A 21,537-nucleotide genomic window follows, 5' to 3' on the forward strand; every position below is an offset into this window, starting at 1 on the left:
AAGGGGAAAAGCTAAAAGTTGCCACATTTGGAACTGTGTTTTTTTTTTTCCACATCAGCTGCACTGATTGGGTTGGATTTTACTTCCATCAACACAGCAAAATAACTAAACAAAAGACAAACACATTTGTTTTGTATGTGTTGATCCTGTAAGTGTCTGGTGAGTATCATGTGAGGTGAGCGCCTTGCTCTGATCACCCAGTGAACTCCCAGAGCTAACTGTTTACACGGCTGGGTTTAAGCTGTGGGGATCTGTCGGTCAGCTGATGAGGCTTAAGCTGGTTACAGCGTGAATGCTCAATCTTTGGCAATAAGCCGTTAAGAAGGGGTTAAAAAAATAGAGAGGAAAATTGATGTAAATCTCAAATTTGAGGTCACAACAATGACATCCAACTTAGGCTGAAATAACAAACATTTTGCAAGAACATGCAGATTTATAGGTTTGGATCTGATCTTTAACTTACGTATAAGTGTTCTTGATTGCAGTTTGTTTGTCAGTAAAATTATTTGAATATCAATTCATTAAAATAAAGGGAATGAAGTGGATATGTTGGGCCACAGATATAAACACTAACTTTTAGTGCAGATGGAAATCTTTATCCTTAAAACTACAAGCCAAAGCACTGGTCTTGGTTTTAGCTTCATACCCAACTCTAAAGAGTTTGACCATACCTCACTTCCAGAGCTTCTTCAGTGATAATGGCAGCTTTGTTGAGGGTATCATCAGTCACTGAAGAAGTACGTGTTTTCCCCATTTCCCTCTTGGCACAACCAAAGCATTAGCAGAGGAAACAAATCTGTTTAATTTATCATGTCCATCTGGGGGTTACATAATATGCATATCGCGTTTGTGAGTTTGAATGGAGCAGCCGAAACCCATTAAGTTGTGGCGCTAAGGAAAGAACCACCGTAGAGTTTATTAACTTCTGTTGGTGAATTATCACTCTAACTTCTGATACTCTTTGAATATAACATCAAAATAAAAGCTAAAATAAGGGGATTTGTCTTCTGGCATACTGGGGTTTTCTTTCCCAGTTGACCCACATGAATTCTGGGTGGCCACAGTTGGAGGATAGCTTCCTCTAACTTTAAACACCTCCCCCCTTTCGCCGTGGTCACCATGCCTGAGTAATATAGCAATCCAAATGGTCAGCACAGAATTTCCTTTCCTGACCATCGGCACATGAAACATGTTCTTTTACAGCTCATTCTGACCCTGCACCAGGATGAGCTGATCAGACTCCTATCAGTTTAGTTCTGTACCATGGATGCCGCTACCTGACAGAACCAAACAGAGGAACGGAGGGAAGGCGCGGACAAAGTGAGCTCTTTAAAAGCAACAACAACAAAAAAGAAAAGACGTTGTCTAAATATGATTGACATGTTTAACATAGCAGGACCTTCATCAGCTGCCATGGATGATGATGGTCGTAGAAGCTGTGGTAAGCTGCTACTACTTTCACATCACTGAGGTTCTATTCTAAATAAAGAGACCCTGTAAACCCATTAAGACTGAGCCAGTCAGCAGTGAACATGCTAGCTATTTACAAAGCTTTGGCAAAGTCATGAAAAAAACAACCACAAAATGTCGCCTTAGTTTGTCTCCTTGCATTTATGAAATTAGTTGATGACATCATTGTTTCCAGTAGGAGAACAGCTGGTTAACTGGTTGTTTTCACTGGTTAGAACAGTAGATTTTAACTGTACATGTGTCATATTGAAAGCACAAACATGATTTTTAACTATCATTCATGATAGGGAAATGTGTTTGAGGCAGCTTTTATGTTTGTGTTTATTGACAACATATAAGAAAACATCTTTTAAAATAGTTTATGTATTTAGATTGTAGAGAATCCAACAATTATGGAATTATAGAAAAAAAAGAAAAAAAACTCCACTCAAACTTTTGTTGTACCAGACTGAGATTGGATTTAAGGTCTCTTATCTCCAGAAGAGAAGAACAGGCAGCAGACACAGTCACTGTTGCTACACTTTGTCCAGGAAGAGTTTTCATCTGATCCATCATTTTTCATATCCGTTTTTTTCTGTTTTCTTCCTCCATCAAACACAGTAGGATGAATACTGCTCGAATATCCTTGCTGGAGTTTAGATGTTTGTTTTCTCAACAAATCACACTTTTTGGAAGTATTTAATGTGTTCACACTCGCTGATTCCTGCTAATGTATGTGTCTTTAATGCTGTCAAGGAATTTCACATTTGATATTCACATCAAACATGCGTAGCATTGATGGCTGTCGATGGGTCAATCTGAGAACAAATGCCATGGTCTACTTTCTGCCCCAGTCCACCCCTCATGACCACTATGGCAGAGCTGAACGTGAGACAATACCAGGATTTACTAATATGTTTGACAACCTGAGCAGTAAATCAGAGCCTAGATATAATCTGTGTGTGGAAACAGAGAAGTGTTGACTGGTACCAGTAAATAAGAACAGTCTGCTTCTCTTATTTATTCATCTTTTCAACCAGCCATTTTGCAGGACTTGTGTCTGATTGAGGCTTGTATCTACTGAAAGAGGCTGAGTCTGCTAAATGAGCCATGCTCCATTTCACATGAGGGGAAAGCCACTGTACTGGAATAAAAATAAATGATCACTAACTAAATCACATCCCTTCCTTCCTGTTTGCAGCAGAAGAGGTGAGAATCACAGACTTGCCTCTTTTCAAAACAGACGTTTTGCAGGAGGAGCTGCAGATTATCTTAACAGTAACCCTGTGTTTTACTGTCATCATGATGCAATTCAGATTAAATTTATTACCGCTAAACGTTTTGGAACCACTCAGACAGCATGTCATCCTCAGGTAAATGTGATGCACTAAAGCTGGAACTGGCTTGGTTAGCGACACAAGTTCTCTCAAGGTGTTCAGCGCACAACAAACCTCTTCAGAGAGACATTGCGGATCCTTTTTACAATGCAGGATATTCACCGACTCTGCTGCACACGAGTACAGAGCGAAACACTGCTGATGTTTACAAGCACGCTGAAAGTGGATCATTTATCCAAACATGCTGAAAGCTAATCTAATCTACGCAGGCAAATCAAATTAGGCTGGAGCCGGCGAAGTTACTTCAACTCATGGAGGTGTTTATATGAGGTCTGCTCAGCTGGAGTGAAAGCAAAACTTCTATTACTGACGTTGTTAGGCGGTGTGTAAACACACTCACTTACCTTCTCAATCACTCCCTCATTCACCAAGTCACTCAGCCACTTATTCAGACTTGGTCTTCTGCAACAGGCAAAGGTTCAGTTTGCTTGTTAGGTTGCAGATGTTTGTGTGCTTTTCCCTTGCTATAAAATGTTACTTCCAAGCCTTCACATAACCAGATAATTAATCGTGATAATTGCATTATTTATTTATTTTTCCAAGGATGAATGAAACAAAAAAAAGTGTATCATCAACTCATTTTATGGCAAATAAATGCAATTTAAAATACACCAAACAGGAATAATATATATATGTTGCCAAAATGCAAGTACAACACAACCTTCTGGAGGTAAAACAGGAGCATGGAAGTGATTTATGATCGGAACTTGCTTGCACACACACCCTCCCTCCTCTTACTCGCACCTTCTTCCACTGACGCCAAAATCCAGAGTCCGGCCCTCCTTCAGTAAGGAGCCAGTTAAGACTCGCCGAGCAGGCGAGCCTTCATGAGCCGACCTCCTGATTTGACGGGGTTTAACGTGCCCGGGTGCGATCATGTGACTGTTAAGCGATCTCCCAACCCTCTAGTGAGAGAGAGAGAGAGAGAGAGAGAGCGAGAGTAGTAAGCCTGTGCAAAACCCGTGCAGTATAGTTGTGTTGGCTTTGCGCACTATTACGCACCACACTAACTTCCAGGACAGGAGCGCACAGCGTAAAGGAACGGGATTTGGTCTCCTCACGTTTGCAGGTGAGAATGTTTCGGGTTTTACAGGATTTTGTTCTCAATGTGTGATTTCTTTTTTTTTTTTTTTTTTTTAATCCTCCATGGAAGTAGAGTGAAACTGTGCCGTGAATGCAAAGACGTTTCTGACCATACGCGCCCGTTTGCTTTATGCATTAAGCTGTAAATATATATATATATATATATTTAAATATACACTGTTAAATTCCTCTCATTGCCGGGGTGTGGTTGCAGTGGTGCTGAGTAGTTTTCCAATTCACGTTAAGTCGTGGTCGGACTTGCTGTCAGCCCCGCAGCCTGAAGCATGCCACAAATTCCGAGAAAACCTTCAGGAGTCGTCATGCAACGCGGTGCAGACATCAGGCTGTCAAAGGCTTTTTGAAGTTTCACTGCTGCAGGGTTACTGCAGGACAAAGAACTTCAGGCTTTGGTCCGAGCCAATATCCCACAACTCCCCTCTAAAAGTTTCCTTTCCATGAGGTATCCGCCGCAGCTGCAGACCCCAACCCCCTCCATATCATATGATATTACCCCCCAAATGTTAACACATCAGCCGGATTCTGGTTGTAGATCAGTAACACTGAACGAGGAGCAGTACTCTGCTGCATTTTTTTTAAGCTGAACTAAAGCTGATAATAACGATGGAAGTGAACAATTCCTTTTACTGGAACCACCTGGAATCTCTTTTAGGACCCCTGGAGGTCCCCACGCTTCACTTTGGAAACGTCTGCTGCTGCTGCTGTAACAGCCTTACAGAAGAGGGCGCACAGTCACTTTGTCCCTGCACATGTTGGCTACTTTTAAGGTTTTAAAAGAGATTTCAGAGTCATGTTAATCATCATAAACCATTCATTTCCTCTAAAGCCATTTGTTGCATAAATGTAACTGTGGTGCACCGTCTGTGAGCAGTTTGATGGACAATAATAGAGACTAAATCCTTCACTCATCATCTCACTGAAATACTGTTCATCTGACACAGAATGGCTGTGAAAGCTTTTGTTATCCACCAACAGGTCTTTTAGATTCTGTCTTTACTTTAATCTCAGAATATATAACAGTCTTTGTGACAGTGTAATAGCGTTGCCACTCAGATTAAACAGAATTAAGGGCCACAAGGGGGAGATAAATAGGAAACTCAGCATTAAATGACCATGTGGCTTTAATTTTAGGAGTGGTGAGAAATGGGAACCCCTGATTCCTCATGGTCAGCTTGAAGTCTGAACCAGCAGCTGCACTGTCTATGCACACACACACACACACACACACACACACACACACACACACACACACACACATTCAAACAGAGAGAGACAGAGTTCAAATTCCTCTTCCCTCACATGAGGTTAACTTTCCTTTTGAAGCCATTAGTTGCAGAGCTTTTGAACGAGCTGCAGGTTGTTCATAGAGGCCAAAAATACATGGTGATTTTCAATCAGCTTGCTGGTTTATTCTGTTCTTGTGGACTGTCATGTCAAATAGTAACCGCACAGTTCAGGTCAAACTGACCAAACTGAACTTGTGCTGTCAAGCTGCAGTTTTCAGGATTTGATGATCACCCAAGTTCAACTTGAGCAGATGTGTGTGAAGTCCAGCCCACAGGCTGTTTGCAGCTCAAGCGTTTCTGCTAGCTTAGTAAAACAAAATAAATAAATCTTACATATTAAAATGAAATGCTTTTTTGACACCTCTTGGCTTATTTCTGTAGTTCGTACCTGAATTTCTTCGATTCTCAAACTAAATAATCTCTCTTTCGACAGGAAAACAGGACAATTTCTTCGACAGCTTGATCTTCACACAGCAGAGTCAGCTGCCATTCATCCGCACAGGAATGGTGGATCACCTGCCGCTTGGTGAGGAGACCTTCCTGTATTACACCGGCTCCCCAGGGTCTGATTACAGCTGCACCAGTCACCACGCCAATGGTGGCATTTCAGACACCATGGTAACCGATGCGTTCACCTACCAGAACCACCCCTACCAAGGGGTGGCGCTTTCTTCCCCGCCTTGTCTCTCTGAGGACGACCTCAGCGACTCTTCCAGCCCTCGCTCCTCCCTCTGCTCCAGCCCCGAGTCTACATCGCCGACGTCACAGATCATCTTTCCCTCTGACTACGAAAGCAGAAGCAGCAGGAGCAGTGGGTGTTGTATCCCATCAGGGGGAGAAGGTCAAGACAGTCTGTTGGACCTCCTGCTCTCGCAGGCCTCCCTCAACACCTCATTAAGCTCTAGCGGGAGCACCAGCTCTCTGTCTTCCTCTCTTTGTCCCACATCCCCAGCATCCTCTACCTCCTCGTCTCCTACTGCCCCATTTGTGCCAATGGGCCTGGCGTGGGAGTCCAAGAGGGAGCAGCGGTTGAGCCTCCTGCAGCAGCACACAAAGGAGGACTGCTTTGAGTTCCCAGTCTTCCTCGATGAGCTGCAGGATCCCGAGGCTCTCATCTTTCAGCCCACTCTGGAGGAGATTGAGGAGTTCTTAGAGGAAAACATGGTAGCGGCAATGGAGAAAGAAGAGAGCGATGAAGCAATGTCACCCACCATGTCGACATCTGACGACGCTGAGGCAGAAGGCTCGAGAACATTAGTTGGAGAACTGAAATCGGCATCGGAGAACTCAGATCAGACTGTGCCTGTAGCTCATTCTCCTCTCTCCTATTCAGAGACCAAACGTTCACCACATGCTTTACATGCAGACAACTCGTTATCGGCTGTGGATGCTGACTGTGTAGCTGCTACTTCTGACAGTCACATTGATGGGATCAAACAGGAAGACTGTGGATCATCAACTGCTTCTTTAAAAAGTGCCAGCACTACTTCCAGTGTGCCCGTCATCCTACAAATCCAGCCCATACAGATCAAACAAGAACCAAACCCCAGTGCCATAACAGACGCTACCACCCATCAATCCCAGAAAACCCATTCCCAGCCAACCCAAGCACCATCAGATATCAAAATCACCCAGCTCTTGGTCAATATCCAAGGGCAGACCTTTGCATTGGTACCTCAGTTGCTATCCCTGGGGGCTGCGAACGCGAACAAAACTGGAGGTGCTGTTTCATCCAAATTTGTCCGGATCGCCCCAGTGCCCATTGCAGCTAAACCCAGTGGGCTTGGGGAAGGTGGTCTGGGTGGGGGTTCAGCCACAGGAATCCACGCTGGAGGTCAGAGGTACCAGAAGAGTGCTGTAGCAGACCTTATTAAAATGCACAAGTGCTCCTTTCCTGGCTGCAATAAAATGTACACCAAGAGCAGCCACCTTAAAGCACACCTGAGGAGGCACACAGGGGAGAAACCGTTTGCCTGCACTTGGCCCGGCTGTGGATGGAGGTGAGCAGAACCAAACATTTATTTTAGATCAACTGGTTCAGTTCATTAACAAGCCAATGGAGATACTGGTATTTACCCAGTAGGCGAAAGCAATCCAGTTGTGTTAAATGTACCAGCAACATAAACTGTTCTATACATTTATCCAGTCAGACTTATCAGCTTCCACTCCATATGAGTCCATTCACACTCAGTTGAGGACAGCTGTTCCTAATGTGCTCCATACTGGCCTGATATTCAGTAAACAGTGCTCCTTATCAGTGCATTATATCCGATAAGAAGCAAGACTTTAATCTTAAGTAGTGCAACTGACTGAAACAGTTTTCTTATCTGTTTTTTTTTTTTTTTTTCTGGAAGTTTTTCATCCTTTTCAGAGAAACAGGATGTAATTTAAGCCTGTGATAATCTTCAATGCAATCGTTTTGTTTAAAAGAGACAAATGATACAGATGTAAATCTTCAGACAGAAGGTTTAAGAGGGATATAATTGTGTGTTAAACATGCGCCAAGACGTATCAGGAAGCTCAGTTTACATCCAAGGTGCAAAACTGGTTACAACTTGTTCTGTTCCACAACTTGGCTTTCTCCATGCTATCTGTGTGTTTTTGAACCATGGTAAAATTGCAGATTAGATATGGCACCTTTGAAGTCATCTCTGAGTAGACTTTGCCCCCTGTTAGTCATTTCACCTGTTTGCACTCCGTCTAAAGCCAGTTCACACACATCCAAGCAACAAAAATATAAAAAATATATATTTTTGTCTGACACACTTGACAATCCAGTTATATATATCTATAAGCATTTAAATGTGGGATAATTAATCAAATTTGTTGCTTTCTGTTCTGTTCTTTAATTATGGTCTCCATGTAAAGGTAAAAAAAAAAAAAGCAACAAAACAAACAAAGAAAAAAAAAAACCTCATGTTTGAGCTCTTTGATCCAAAGTACAAAAGCCAGCTTTTGACCTGCTGGTCAATGAATTCCACCTCCATATGTACAGGCATTGGCCAAGGATGCATATGGGGTCATGTGTGTGTTTGTGTGAGTGTGTGAAGAGTTAAGTTGGGCCAACCATTATGATTCAAGCTAAATAATGATAAGGAGATGTGTTAAAAGGTAAAACTTTAATTAGGTGAACAATAATGTAAAGTAAGACTCACAGGCTTGTACATGTATGCTTGTGTGCAAACTGGAAACAGTGAACTGGACCAGTTTAACTGAGCTAAGAAGATCTTGTATCTTTAGTGAGCAGATGTGACACTCTTCTGCTTGCAAGGAGGCTGAAGTGCACCTGCAGCCTGGTCAACTCATCCAGCCTGAGCTCTTCTTTTTCACAATAACTCCCTGCACATATAGCATGTAAGCTAATGTGTGTGGTCATGCAGAGTTCATAGCAAGTTATGTTTTTCACATCTTGGAGAAAGACATATGATGTATTTGCAGGTGTTCTGTCTAATGAAGTTCCTTTTCAAAACAGGGAAGAGACTCAAAAAGTCTAAAACTTTCCAGAGTAACAAACCTGAGGAAAAACAATGACAGCAGAAAATAGATTGCAATCGTAAAACTTTACTGAGCATGAGAAACGCTGGAGGATAATAGCCTCGAGACACTCGACCATTGAAGATAAACGGCAAACATCTGCTGTGGAATCCGAGTAAAGGACCGAGTGAACATGCAACTGTGATTAATTCAGTGCAAACAAACATGACAACAACAACACAACATTTCTGCAGGAGAACTGTCAGATTTATTACATTGTTCTCTTTATTATCTGTAGAACTGTGCTCTGATATTGAGTACATTAGCATTTGCAGTTGCTTAATGGTTGGTGTAAACAAAGCCTTTACAGTTTTAATCCAGTCATCACTGTGCTGTTGTCCTTTTGGCTGACTCATCAATTTACAGAATCTCAGATGAAAATCTCGCAGATTGCAGCTTAACTGAGCTTTTTCTGCTGAAAATGTCAAATACACTGATTGGCTTTTAAACTGTACCTGCTATTTTTAGAGGATATTTAATTGAAGTAATGAATAAGCAGGGAGAAAAGTTAATTGCTGAATCCACTGATTTTTTATCTAACAGATCAGTTATATTGTATTTCTGTCAGCTCAGCAAATGAATCATGTTATTCAGACTTGTAGGTCCTGTTTGTGTCTTGCAGGATGTGCGCAAAATTTCGCATTTGTCCATAAATCAGCTGTGAACAGACTGAATACTTTCACTGTACCTGTAAAGTTGCACTGTATGTTGGCCGTGCTGTTTGCTCAGTGGCTCTTGGGAAACTATAGCTCACATCTGCAGGTGTTCCCTCTGTCTGTTTACTTTGCATTTTAGTAAACTGGGCTTCTTATGGAAGTAATGTTTATTTTAATGTAGTTTTTATGAAAGGCTTGCATTGATGGCCTGATGCCATTCATTTCTTTGAAAAACCCGGAAATGTAACATCCCCAGTCCTTCCACAACATCACCTCCATAGTCCTTTTGTGACAGTAGCAATTTACTGTATTATAAAGTTGCCCTTTCCTTTCCCCCTCCTACCGGGTCAGGAAATGGACATGAACTAGTGAGTCAGTACATCTGTAACCTTAGCCTAGACCTGTATGTTGACTCTCTGAAGTAGAGGGGATTTATATTTCCAGCATAACTCAAAGTTATATTTCTTCCTTTGTCAAGTTTTTTTTTTTTTTTTTTTTTTTTTTAATCTTTTAAGCTATTTGGACCTTTATGGTAAAGCTGACGTTCAGATTTGCATGCATAGATGAAAAGAAACTCTTAAAAGATCCCAGATACTTGTAACACAGACCTTCGTAAAGACTCGCAGGTTTACACGAAGCAGTTGAGCTGGAAGCTAAAGTTTGACGTTGAAACACTGCAGTATGTGTGTATTCAGCATCTGTCATCTGGGTTGTGGCTTGTTGTCCCTGTTGGCTGGTCCACTCAGCGTTACAACAACACAACGCCAAGTTATGACAGAGGTACATTAAGTACTTGGAACTAAAAATAAAAAAAGAGGGAAAAAAGTTTGCTTACTTTAGTACGACTATCCCTACAATAAATTTCTAGATAACACATTAATCTGAAGGAAAAACTGCTATTATCCAGTCTTCAGAACAGAAATCAACTGTGCTGGGTTGGCAGGTTACATAATTTAACTGAACTGAAAAAAAACATCCTAAAAAAGCACAAGTAGGTAAAACTGAATATGGTAAACCACTCAGAAGTAGTTTCTCTGTATGTTCCCTGGTTTTTCCACTGAAGAGATTAATTCTTGTCATTTGTCAGCAAATACTTCCTTAATATGATTTTACGGGGAGTAATTGGAAATAATATTATTCTACACAAACAGGTATAAATGAACATAATAGCCAATAAAATCTGGATCATAAAAGATTGTGTACAGTATGAAAAACTGCCAGAATCCTCTATTAGTGCAATTTATTTTAGGTTTGTAACCAGCCTGACTACCCCACCCTCTCAGCAGAGCTGAATTTAAGGACAAGCTTGAACAAAGCCTGCATATATTTCCCACAGCTCCCACACATATAGATACTATTTGTTGTGCAGCAGCCACACCAAGCTGCCTGAAGGAGTCAGTGTGTTGCAAACACAGTTCAAAGTGGAAAAACACACTTAAATAATCAACAGAAGTGCCCCTCCACCCTTATGAACTCACTGACCTTGCTCAAGCCCTGAAAGCTACAGTATACAGAGTTAATAATCTTCTAAGATCCTCAACTATGAGAAAATACAGAGAGATGCAGATGCAAGATAATAAACAAAGTTTGAGGATGCAGAGTTGACAAAATAAATGGCAAAAAAGCTCTACCAGGCTGCTTGATTAAACCATTTTCTGTCCCAGTGTAGTATGTTGGAGCTGAGTTCAGGCCCAGTTTGAGTTGGTAGAAGTTCTGGACGTTTCGGTCAGGCCCCATCTTGCATTCAATCTTGCATAGCTTTAGGGTTTAAAGTGTGCATGTGTGTCATCCACAGATTACAGCAAGAACCAAATGGACACACACTACCCTGGAAATATGAGCTTGGTTTAGCTTAACATACTGTCAAAGGCTGAAAAGTTCTCCAATCATTTTCCATCTTAGAACTTTTGTGTTCATTTCATTTGAAGCTCCAGCACTCGATTGTTACTCTATCAACACGAAATCCAGACATGTAATGGCATTTAGAAGCCAAGTAAAAAAGATCAGCTACCGGCTCTAACGGTGTGTTCACACCAAGACGCGCTTTGAGCGTCAGGTTTACATGTAAAGAGTATGTGGAGCCATGTCAAGGAGGCATCAAGCTTTCTCGCGGAGCGTTTTCAGCATTTGCCGCAGCGACGCAACGCCGAAAATTTCAAAAGTTCTATAAGGTTGATGCGCTTTACGCGCCGAACACGCCGCAAACGCCAGAGATGGAAAATACAAACTTTTGTCGCTTGACGCGGGACGTCAACCAATCAGAGCCATCAACACGCAGCTCCTGGAGACTCAGAACGCCTACGATTTATCTGGTGAACCCAGACACGGGGCTGAGACGCCCTACGACGACATCTAACTTTATTTATCAAATAAAGCCACGCCGCTCTCTCTACTGCATTTGCCATCATTTAAACTGACCGCGAGGAAAGCTCCACCTTTTGCGGCGCATTTGCCGCTTCTCGAGAGCGAGCGGCAAACGCGACAGGAGCGTCTTGGGCGTTGGACACAAAAGCGACAGTTTAGTGACCAGCGGCAAGCGTTCAGTGTTTTGAGCGTTTTTGATGCTCAAAACGCATCTGGTGTGAACACACCATATGGCTCTATAGCAAAGAAGTATGGACACCTTTAGGTTAGCTTAACCATTTCAGGTTAAGCTGATGAAAAAAATGTAACATTTAGCTAACAAGACTAACAGGTAATCAGAGAAATATGAAGAATGTTAATGTGTTTATGGTTGTCATGTCAACACTGAGGTGCATGCTAATTAATGTAACCAGGCTGACATGCAAAAATAAGCCGTTGTTGTCACAGATTGTGGAGGTTCGAGGTCCCAATAGCAGGACAGAGAGGCGGAATGCAGACAATGTGCAGGAACAAGATTTAATCCTCAAATAAATTTATTGGAAGACAGGACTGAGACATTGCAGGAAACTGCAAACAAGCAAAACACAATGAGTCAGCAAGAAACCAAGGGGTATAAATACAGGGGAAACAATGGGAAAAGGTGTAATTGATAAGCTAAATGAATCCAGGTGAACTTAATGAAAGGGAAAAATGGCTGGAGAGAAATCACAACTTAAAACAAGAAACAAGAACCAAAGACACACAAAAAGTCCAAACCATGACAATTGTAGCTTATAGCATTGGTAGGTGTTTTAAATATTTCCATTGGGTTGTAGCTACTGCCAGCTATGAGTCATAACATTTTGCCTATTGATATGGTACACTGTCATGTTGACAATGGAATCACACATCATTTTTTATATTTCCTTTTGTATCAGTGCCCGTAGGTACATTTCAGCACAGCACACAAATTTTCAGCGTCGCATCACTGCGGCATTTTTATTTTTCATGCAAACAGGGCATTCCTTTGGTCTTTTATTGTTTATACCTGCTCCTTCCATTTCAGAGTTGTGGGGCTACAGCCTGACCCAGGCAGCCTGCATTGGATAAACTAAAAAAACCATTGCTTATTTCTCAGATGTCTCATAAAACATACCACATTTACAACATGGCTTTCTGTTTCTATTGTCAAACATTGAATCATTAAGTGTGACTGAAAAGCTTCATTAATCAGCAACTGGTTTGTGGGCCTTTCAAGCCTGCTGTTCTCCTCTGACTGAAAAATATTTCATAATATTTTAAATGCAGCCATTTTGATATTTGCTGATGTAATGATGACTAAAAACTGAAGTGACATACGGTATATCTATTTCTCTCACACAGTCGACAGTGTCCTTTAATAACAAAACATAAGGACAACCGTGCACATGTGCAAGCAGCACATGCTGCTGCTGTATTTCTCTTCCACTCAGCAGAGTGGAAGCAGCCTGCAGAGAGAGAACCAGTTTTGCCAAACGGTTGTATTAAAACATGGATCCTCAATCCTGGTCCTCGAGGGCCGGTGTCCCGCTGGCTTAATTGTCCCTGCTGCAACACACCTGATTCAAATCAATATGTATTTTGCAGACATGTGCAGAGCTAGTCTAACTCTGAGTCTGGTGTGTTCCAGCTGGGACACTAGGAAAACCTGCAGGACACCAGCTCTCGAGGACCAGGATTGAGGATGCCTGTTTTAAAAGTTGCAAGATTTGTCATCAGTTTTAAAGAGTTTTAAAAACATTTCAAAATGTCGCCAGAGTTTGCAGAGACTGAACATTTGTTCTGGTTTTCACTGATAGGCTGTGTCTTTGAGAATTACATTCAAACTGCAGGTGAAAAGTGCTGTTATACCAGCAGCATGGCATGATACTGTTTCTTTAAAGGTTTTAGTATTAGTGCTTTCCGTTATCTTGTTTTTATTACTGAGCTGTTAAGATGATGTGTAATCCATGTCTGGGGAGGAAATGGTCTGACATAACTGTGAGTGATGTTTTTACATCTTTGTGAATTATCGCCTTCATGTCTGCAGCCTGCTGCTGCCACTGTGAAATCAATCTGTGTAACACATTAATTTGATCTCAGCAGCTTTGCTAATGTATACAGATACACATCTAGGTGTAGAGGCACTACTCTGTCATCCACTTAACCCTTCTCTGTCATGATTGGCAAGCTGGCGAGAGCCCATAGAGACCACAGTAGATCGGGCCAGGAATAGACTGGGCTTGGATTTACAGTGCTCATGTGTTGAGCTAAATATGGGTTGGCTCTTTAACTTCACAGAGAAGTCGTAGGGCAACATGCACACAACGCATCACACCTCTCAGATTACCCTCATTAAAAGAGTCTGACATTACCTTCCTCATGTTTGGCAACTTAAGCATGACTATATCAATTGTGCTTGTACAGGAAGCTCTGTATACAAGTACATAAACTACCAGTTAAAAGTTTGGAACCAATTGGTTTGAAACTATTCACTAGAACCGTATGTTCATTTAAGATCAGACTTGTGATGTATTTCCTTTTGTAACTTCCTGTATATTTTTACTTTGGTAGGTTCTCCCGCTCTGATGAGCTGTCCCGACACCGCCGCTCCCACTCCGGCGTGAAACCATACCAGTGCATCGTCTGCGAGAAGAAGTTTGCCCGCAGCGATCACCTGTCGAAACACCTCAAAGTCCACCGCTTTCCACGAAACAGCAGGACAGGACGCTCTGCAAACGGACCCCTCTGACCCCCCCTCTGACTGACTGACGATAAACGGTTGAGGGGAAGGGGAGGGGTGTATGCGTGTGACGAAAGACAGAGGAGGGCATAGGGTGGAGGGGGCGACGGTCCAAACACCCTTAAAAGGAGACTGTGCAAAGCTCTTTTTTGCTCATGTGTGTTTATGTTCAAGCATGTGCGCGTGACGCACTTTCATGGTACTGTGATAATTTATTGGGTGGCGAGGAAAAGACTGTAAAAACTAAAACACAAAACTGTTACTTGACGCAGCAATCTCACAGGTGAAATAAGCTTCTTGTATATTACAACTTTATTCTCAAATTCTTGCAGCTGATATATTTTGAAGAAAGATTTGCTATTTAGAGTATTTTTACACTCTGAGGTGCATATTATTCCAAGTAAAAATTTGATATCACAGGGGAATCTGCTACTATCATCACCTCCTTTTTTCACTGTCCTGGAGCCAAATGGTCTTTAAAAGTGATATCAGAAAAACATAATTGTTTTAATGGCTTGAATTTTTTTGTTGTTGTTGTTGTCCAGACAAGAAATGGGCTTGCTGTGTGATTTTAAGGAAGAAATGGGTACTATTGGGGTCTTTATTTTGAATAATAGGTACATCAACATTCCTTTAGCTTTCAAAATGTCTCTCGCCCACGAATCTTGCCAAGTGGAAAAACACTGTAGTAAATGCAAATAGGAGAACAAAGCTCAAGTTCATGTTGATTTACTGCTCTCAATCATAGATCATGACACTGTGTAATTTGCACTGCCACACATGAACGTTTTGGTTGTCAGCCCCATCTGAGAATTTTGAGTATTTGTGTTGTTTCCCTGCAGTCTCTTGTTTCACTCTTGTCTTTGATTCGTCTTGTCAGAAGACTGTTTATTAGATTAAAAGACCTTTTTCTGGGCACTTTGATTCAAACATAATTGCAGTGCTGCAACAGTTATTGATGATCTAGTGAACATCTCAAGCTAAGGTTCAAAATGTGTCCTCGACTCATGTTACAATATTTTTGTGACATAATCTGACGCCATATTATTTACTTGATATTATGTAACTTAATTTTCATCTCACTGCTGTCAAGCAATACGAGAATGTAAATTTCCATGCTTGGCAACGCAACAAGAGGTAGGAATTATTCTAAAATTTCCCTCCGTCTTGCTGTTAACGTATGGCATCTTTTACTTTTTTGAGATATCAGATATGATTGGAGGTTTCCCTCCTTGAAAGGCCCTTGTTCAAACTGGAGTTGTAAACTGAGGATATCAAATAACAAAATAAGCCCCTGTTGAGAAAATGCACTAATGCAACTATTGTGAAATTAAAGCACAAATAGTAAATAAACTAAGTTGCCAAATGTTAGCAAGAAGTTTGCTAATGTTAGCCTATCAAAGCTTCTGGTCATACCAGACAAACCAAGGCTTTTGAGCAAAATTACTTTTTGCTTATAACAAATATTTTCTTTTCTAAGTTGATAAAGGTGCTGTGTCCTATTTTTAAAAGATAGATATAGTTGCTTTATTTAATTGGAAAATTTGAGCTAGCTTACATTGCTAGCTAAAAATGAACAAATGTAACTGGAATTCTTTTGTACTTTATATTGATTTGTTGTTGTTTCTTTACTTTTTTAAACAACCTGAGGCTGGAATTTGTGCATCATTAGTGATCCTATCAGACATTAATGACTTGCCAACGGATATTTGACGAAGGAAAAGCGGAAAGTGAAAAAGGAAACACAAAACATTGTTTGCCCTCAGTACTGAATGCATCACGCCTGCCTTTGTCTTGTATTGTAAGGGAACAGTGACACTTATTTTAAGTTTTCTGTCATGTCAGACTATCTGTCCAAGTTGCTTTTTTTTGTCATTCTGTGTCTAAGTTGAAATGAAGCCAAATGAGTCCTGGGAGTGACGACAGATGCTGATCAGCTGCTGAGTTCTGTGCCATAAAGTTGATACCTAACATTCAGTATTTAAATGGATTAAAAAAAAAACATTGTAGACAATCAGAATTTTGTGGTTTTTAGAAATTATTATTTTCCATGATTGACAAACTAGTTTAGTGTCTGGTACACAGCCCCTGACTGTATGGAGGAAGTGTACAAACTCTGTGAGGCATTCCTTCCATGCAAACAGAAGACACACTTGTCCGAATGGGTATATGTGTTCCCACGAATGTATGTAAATACTATATGCATCATAAAGGAGAACTGAAATATTCTTCTAGTGATTTCTGTGATTGTGAACATTTTTGAAAATGTAAAGAAAGTGTACATAACATGATGATTTTCATATATAGTCTAAGATATGGAAACATATTTTGTAATGTGCTTACACAACACATTATTAAATAGGTTTAAACTATGTTTCATGATGTGGTTATAATTTCACAAAAAGTATAGACATGGCAATGCATTTTTGTAACAAGTTTTCTTGCAATCACTTGATCAAATGCAAATAGCTGTGTAGCCTAACGTATTGTGAAACATAGTAAGTTATTTAAAATGTGCTTTGTGTACACTTTAAACCAAAGAGTTGCTAAAGAATCTTATATTTTTGCTTTGTTGTACGATGTAAAACACATTTACAATAAAAATCCAAAAATAAAGCTATGTTTTTGTTTATGTCCGCTGATAATATATACACATCAGCCTAAGATTCCCTTTTACACAGCTAACTTTTATGTTCTGTGATAGAACCCAATTACACAGATTGTTGAGTTTTTGCAACATTTAACATGACGTTTATAAGAGCAAATACCTGGTTTAAACACTAAAACATATTGATTCAATCCAACCTATCATATGAGACTTAAATGTTAAAATCTAACATGTATGTACAATTGCCAATAGTCAGAAAAGTCATGGTTGCTTCAGTCGTAGCAGAAGTAAGACTGCAGCAGCAACCTTTGAGTTTACCTAGTTGGGGAAATTGCAGCATTCACAAAACTTTTTTTTTTAAATGTATTAACAGGTTTTCTACGTCTCCTCCTCTCACTGCGTATTTGAAGCAGCTCACTATAAATACAATTTAATCAAATGCAAACACAACAGCAAGAACAGTCCTAGATTAGAAGTTGGACTAGGTACTATCTAAAACCAGCAATGTTGGTTCTGATGAAATAAATGATAAATTATCATAAATGATTATATTCTGAGTTTAGTGATACATTAACTGGATTTTCATGGAAACATTAAAGATTATGATAGTACTTTCTTTGTGTTGGTGCCTTCAAGTGAACCAAAGTCACCTTACAAGATTATAAAGGCATAGCAAAGAAACAAAACAAAACAAATGAGGACCCACATGTATAGGAATTTTTTTCAAATATTACAATTGCTCAGTTTCAGTTTGTATACATACATAACTTTGATATATATATATATATATATATATATATATATATATATATATATATATATATATATATATATATATATATATATATACATATATATATATATATATTACATACATATATTATACATATATATATATATATATATATATATATATATATATATATATATATATATATATATATATATATATATATATACATATATGAAATTTAACTGAATACTTAAATTCAATTCAACTTTATTTGTATAGCGCCATTTCACAACAATGTTGTCAATGGGTACTTTTCGTACACGAATCAACATACACATCATTTCAAGCCAATTCATACTTAACCTATGATAGAAACCAACTGATTGCATCCAATCATGACTTCGATCCAATCCCTCATTCTGAGCATGCACGAGGCAGCAGTGGGAAGGAAAAAACTCCCTTTTAACAGGAAGAAAACTTCTGGAAGAACCTGGTTCTGGGAGGGCAGCCATCTGCCTCGACTGGTTGGGGTGGAGAGAACAGGAAAGACAGATCAACATTTACAAATGCACTTATTCAGGAAGGATAGCAGTAACAAAGAAATCAGAAAATGCTAATGGAGTTACATGGCACCAGATGGTCAAAGAGGAAATCAGGAGAAGCAGGCAAGATTGAAATTGATCACAAAAAGAGCTAGACATTTGACTTATTTCTGCCACTTGCGAATCCAACATAACTATGAAAGCAGGTAAAATGTAATAATAATCACAGTAATAATAATAATTTTAAAAAAGGAACATTTAGTTGGGTAAAACTCAAAAGTTTGAAAATAAGTTATCAGACTTCAAAATGTATCCACAAGTAAGAAACACTTAAGAGTCAAATTTAGTAACACACTCTCATTTTAAGACCGATCTAAAGGCAACTTGTTCCAATCAAATTGTCAAGATGTATTCTTCATTCATCTGCAAGCCAAAAAAAAAAAAAAAAGAAGTTTCCAGGAAAGTTGCATAAGAAACAGATCTGAAACACGTGAGGTTATGTCATAAGATTTATACCACATGGTAAATTTGCTGGAAATTACATCCCCATTCTCTGCTCTTCTTCAATCCAGAGTGATTTTTTTTCTTTGTGTTCATGCATCATAGTCACCTCTTCTCCACAACACTTTAAAAGATGAATGTTTGCTGAGTCATCATAAAAGCAAAGAGGTGGCAGCTTACAAAGAAGTAGCAGCTAATGGCAAAAAGAGAAGCTGAGATTTGACTGAGTCTATTCTGGATATAGATCATGCCGATTTATGAGCCAATTCAGTCTCAGGGGCACTGTGGGATGCAGCAGAGGGGTTTAATTCAACACATCTGGATCTGAACTACGCTCTGGTTGCTCGTGTTCAGCACTGAAGCTTGCTTCTCTGTTGATGCCCATTAGCTGAACCTTTTCTTTTTTTTCTAAAGAGGCAAATGAAAAATGTGGAGGTTACTTGAATTAATGGACACCAATTGCCAAGATGCTGGTTGCATGTAGTAGCTGCACAAAGTTTGAACTTTCTATGGGAACATGAGATAGCACATAACACCAACATCGTCCAATTTAAAATAATTTTAAAATGAACTGCAGTTCAACTCTTCATTAGAATCAGTCATAACAGATTTACAGCTCCGCTGATGAATGGAAAACACAGTCAGAAAGGAGGAAGAGGTCAGCTTTTAGAAAGATCTCCAACGTTCTTTATAAAACCTAGACAGTGATAAAAGATGTTACATCAGTGCAGAGATTTTATGCAAAATAAAACTAAGTCAAATGGAAAAAAAATAACCCCAAAATTAACTTTTAATATAATTAAAGTGGTTTGTTGTGACTTACTATGAGAAAAAGAAAAACAACCAGCAGTTTCGTCTCTGACAATTTTTGTGTCTTATGTGTGTTAATAACTGTTGATATTTTAATGAGTATAAATCAAGCTTTAAAATAACAAAATTTCAATGTCAGTGGTAAACAAGCAGCAAAGACCTCACTGTGTTCATGTTTTCACAAACACATTTAATTTTACATTTTTGAGGCATGACCTTTTGAAAGCCTTAGTCACTTGAATTAATGTGACCAAGACAACAAATCTCTCCTCAACTTAAAAAAAAGGTATATTTAAGCCCAATCAGTTCTCTTTCCAGAAAACAAACTTCTCCCTAAACCTGAAGACGTCCTTGAGTTTCATCAGCGTCGTGAAACTGCGTGTGTTTTAAGGATAAAGTCAGAACATGGCATGTCAGTGCTTCGAGGTTATGCAATTACTGTGCAGGTCAGGAAATATTTGAACACTGCTGCATTTGTTTTTCTATTCTAATCTATTCTATTCTATTGTCATTTGGCAGATGCTTTAATCCAAAGTGCCTTCTGTGTGAGAAGTGATCAATTAACCATAGGAAGGAATGGGAGGAATGGGAGTACCCAGAGAAAACCCATGCATGCACTGGAATAACATGCAAACTCCATGCAGAAAGACCTCTGTTCAAACCTCCCTCCAGCCGAGGCTCAAACCAGTGACCTTGCTGTAAGGCTGCAGTGCTAACCACTACATAGCCCAGTTTTGTTATTTTTGTTGTTTACTCATACTTGTTTGGTAAAACACATTGATAATGTCTCTTAGTAAAATATTTTTTTGTAGAGTAAAAGCAAAATAACTGAGAGGCTTTAAATCGATTTAAATTTGTGAATCGATCTAATGTCACCAGGATTGTCATTGTGTACAGATACTGTTATGCTAAATGGTAATTCAGATTTACTTTTGGGGAAACAGTCCTTGACCCAATCATTTGGGTTTCTACATGTAGTTCATCTGAACTCTCAGGCTGGATCATTTAGTCTTCTTTTCCACCCTTATCAACCTGACCTCCAGGCTGTATTGTCTTTTTCATTTGCAAGTTATTCACAGTTACCAATGTTTAAGTCTTGTGTTTAATGAATTATTTAACTGCAGTACAGCTTTTGCAAAGTCACATTCCCTGAGCCAGTTTGAGACACAACATTCTCTAAAAATAGCTGGAGCGCTGCCCAGAGTCTACAAATTCAGCAAGCTGACCGATTGTGACCCGATTGTGTGTCAGCACAAGGAAACATGCAGCTGAACTTCAGCTGAACCATCACTAAACCAAATGTGTAAAGGTGTGTCTGGGAGCCTCATCATTACAGAGCAACACTTGATGCTTACAAGCTTCCAAGCAAACACCAGGAGCAAGCAATAATACCCTTTTTTTTCTGTAATACTTGATACCATCCGTGCCTCATGTCTGACTTACTCCTGACGTAATACAGCATCCAAAGACCTTGTGGCAGATTGCTGATGAACATCGTTCTTTTCAGCAATCTACAAGCAGCTGACTCTTCTCCTTCTTGCTGTCGGCAGCAGCGTAAACTGTGAAATCTAAATTTAACGCATGAAACCTTGTTTTTGTGCCAGCACCAGCCTCCAGTGATTTCTTCTTACGTGTTGGCTCAAAACTGTTTCAGTTCATCAGGTTTTCTGGGCTGTGTTCGCAGATTTCTTTAAGAAACTCATTCTCAGCTGAATTACAGACAGAACTGTTAAGTTGAAACATTTTTTCTTTTTCAACTCATCTATTTTTTATTTATTTGTGTGCGTTGAGACTTTGTGTCAGAACTATGTTCAGG

At 39.7% G+C, this 21,537-nt stretch overlaps 1 protein-coding gene across 1 annotated transcript; it reads left to right on the plus strand.

Annotated features, from left to right (window-relative positions):
* Positions 1–3,799: 3,799 nt before the first annotated feature.
* LOC306754745 (Krueppel-like factor 15) lies at positions 3,800–16,957 on the plus strand. Its single transcript, XM_079238819.1, has 3 exons — positions 3,800–3,915; positions 5,667–7,233; positions 14,359–16,957. Exons 2-3 carry the CDS (start codon positions 5,738–5,740, stop codon positions 14,534–14,536), a joined length of 1,674 nt encoding a protein of 557 aa, XP_079094945.1. The 5' UTR covers positions 3,800–3,915; positions 5,667–5,737; the 3' UTR covers positions 14,537–16,957.
* Positions 16,958–21,537: the final 4,580 nt, after the last annotated feature.

The sequence above is a fragment of the Telmatherina bonti genome (genome assembly GCF_933228915.1).
Source record: "Telmatherina bonti genome assembly, chromosome: 4".
Taxonomy (NCBI): domain Eukaryota; kingdom Metazoa; phylum Chordata; class Actinopteri; order Atheriniformes; family Telmatherinidae; genus Telmatherina; species Telmatherina bonti.

Bases quoted from the DNA above. Each gene is read 5' to 3' on its own strand.
- LOC306754745 (XM_079238819.1), top strand. From the start codon at position 5,738: ATGGTGGATCACCTGCCGCTTGGTGAGGAGACCTTCCTGTATTACACC. The intron at 7,234-14,358 runs GTGAGCAGAACC...TTACTTTGGTAG, and splicing joins TGGCCCGGCTGTGGATGGAG to GTTCTCCCGCTCTGATGAGC.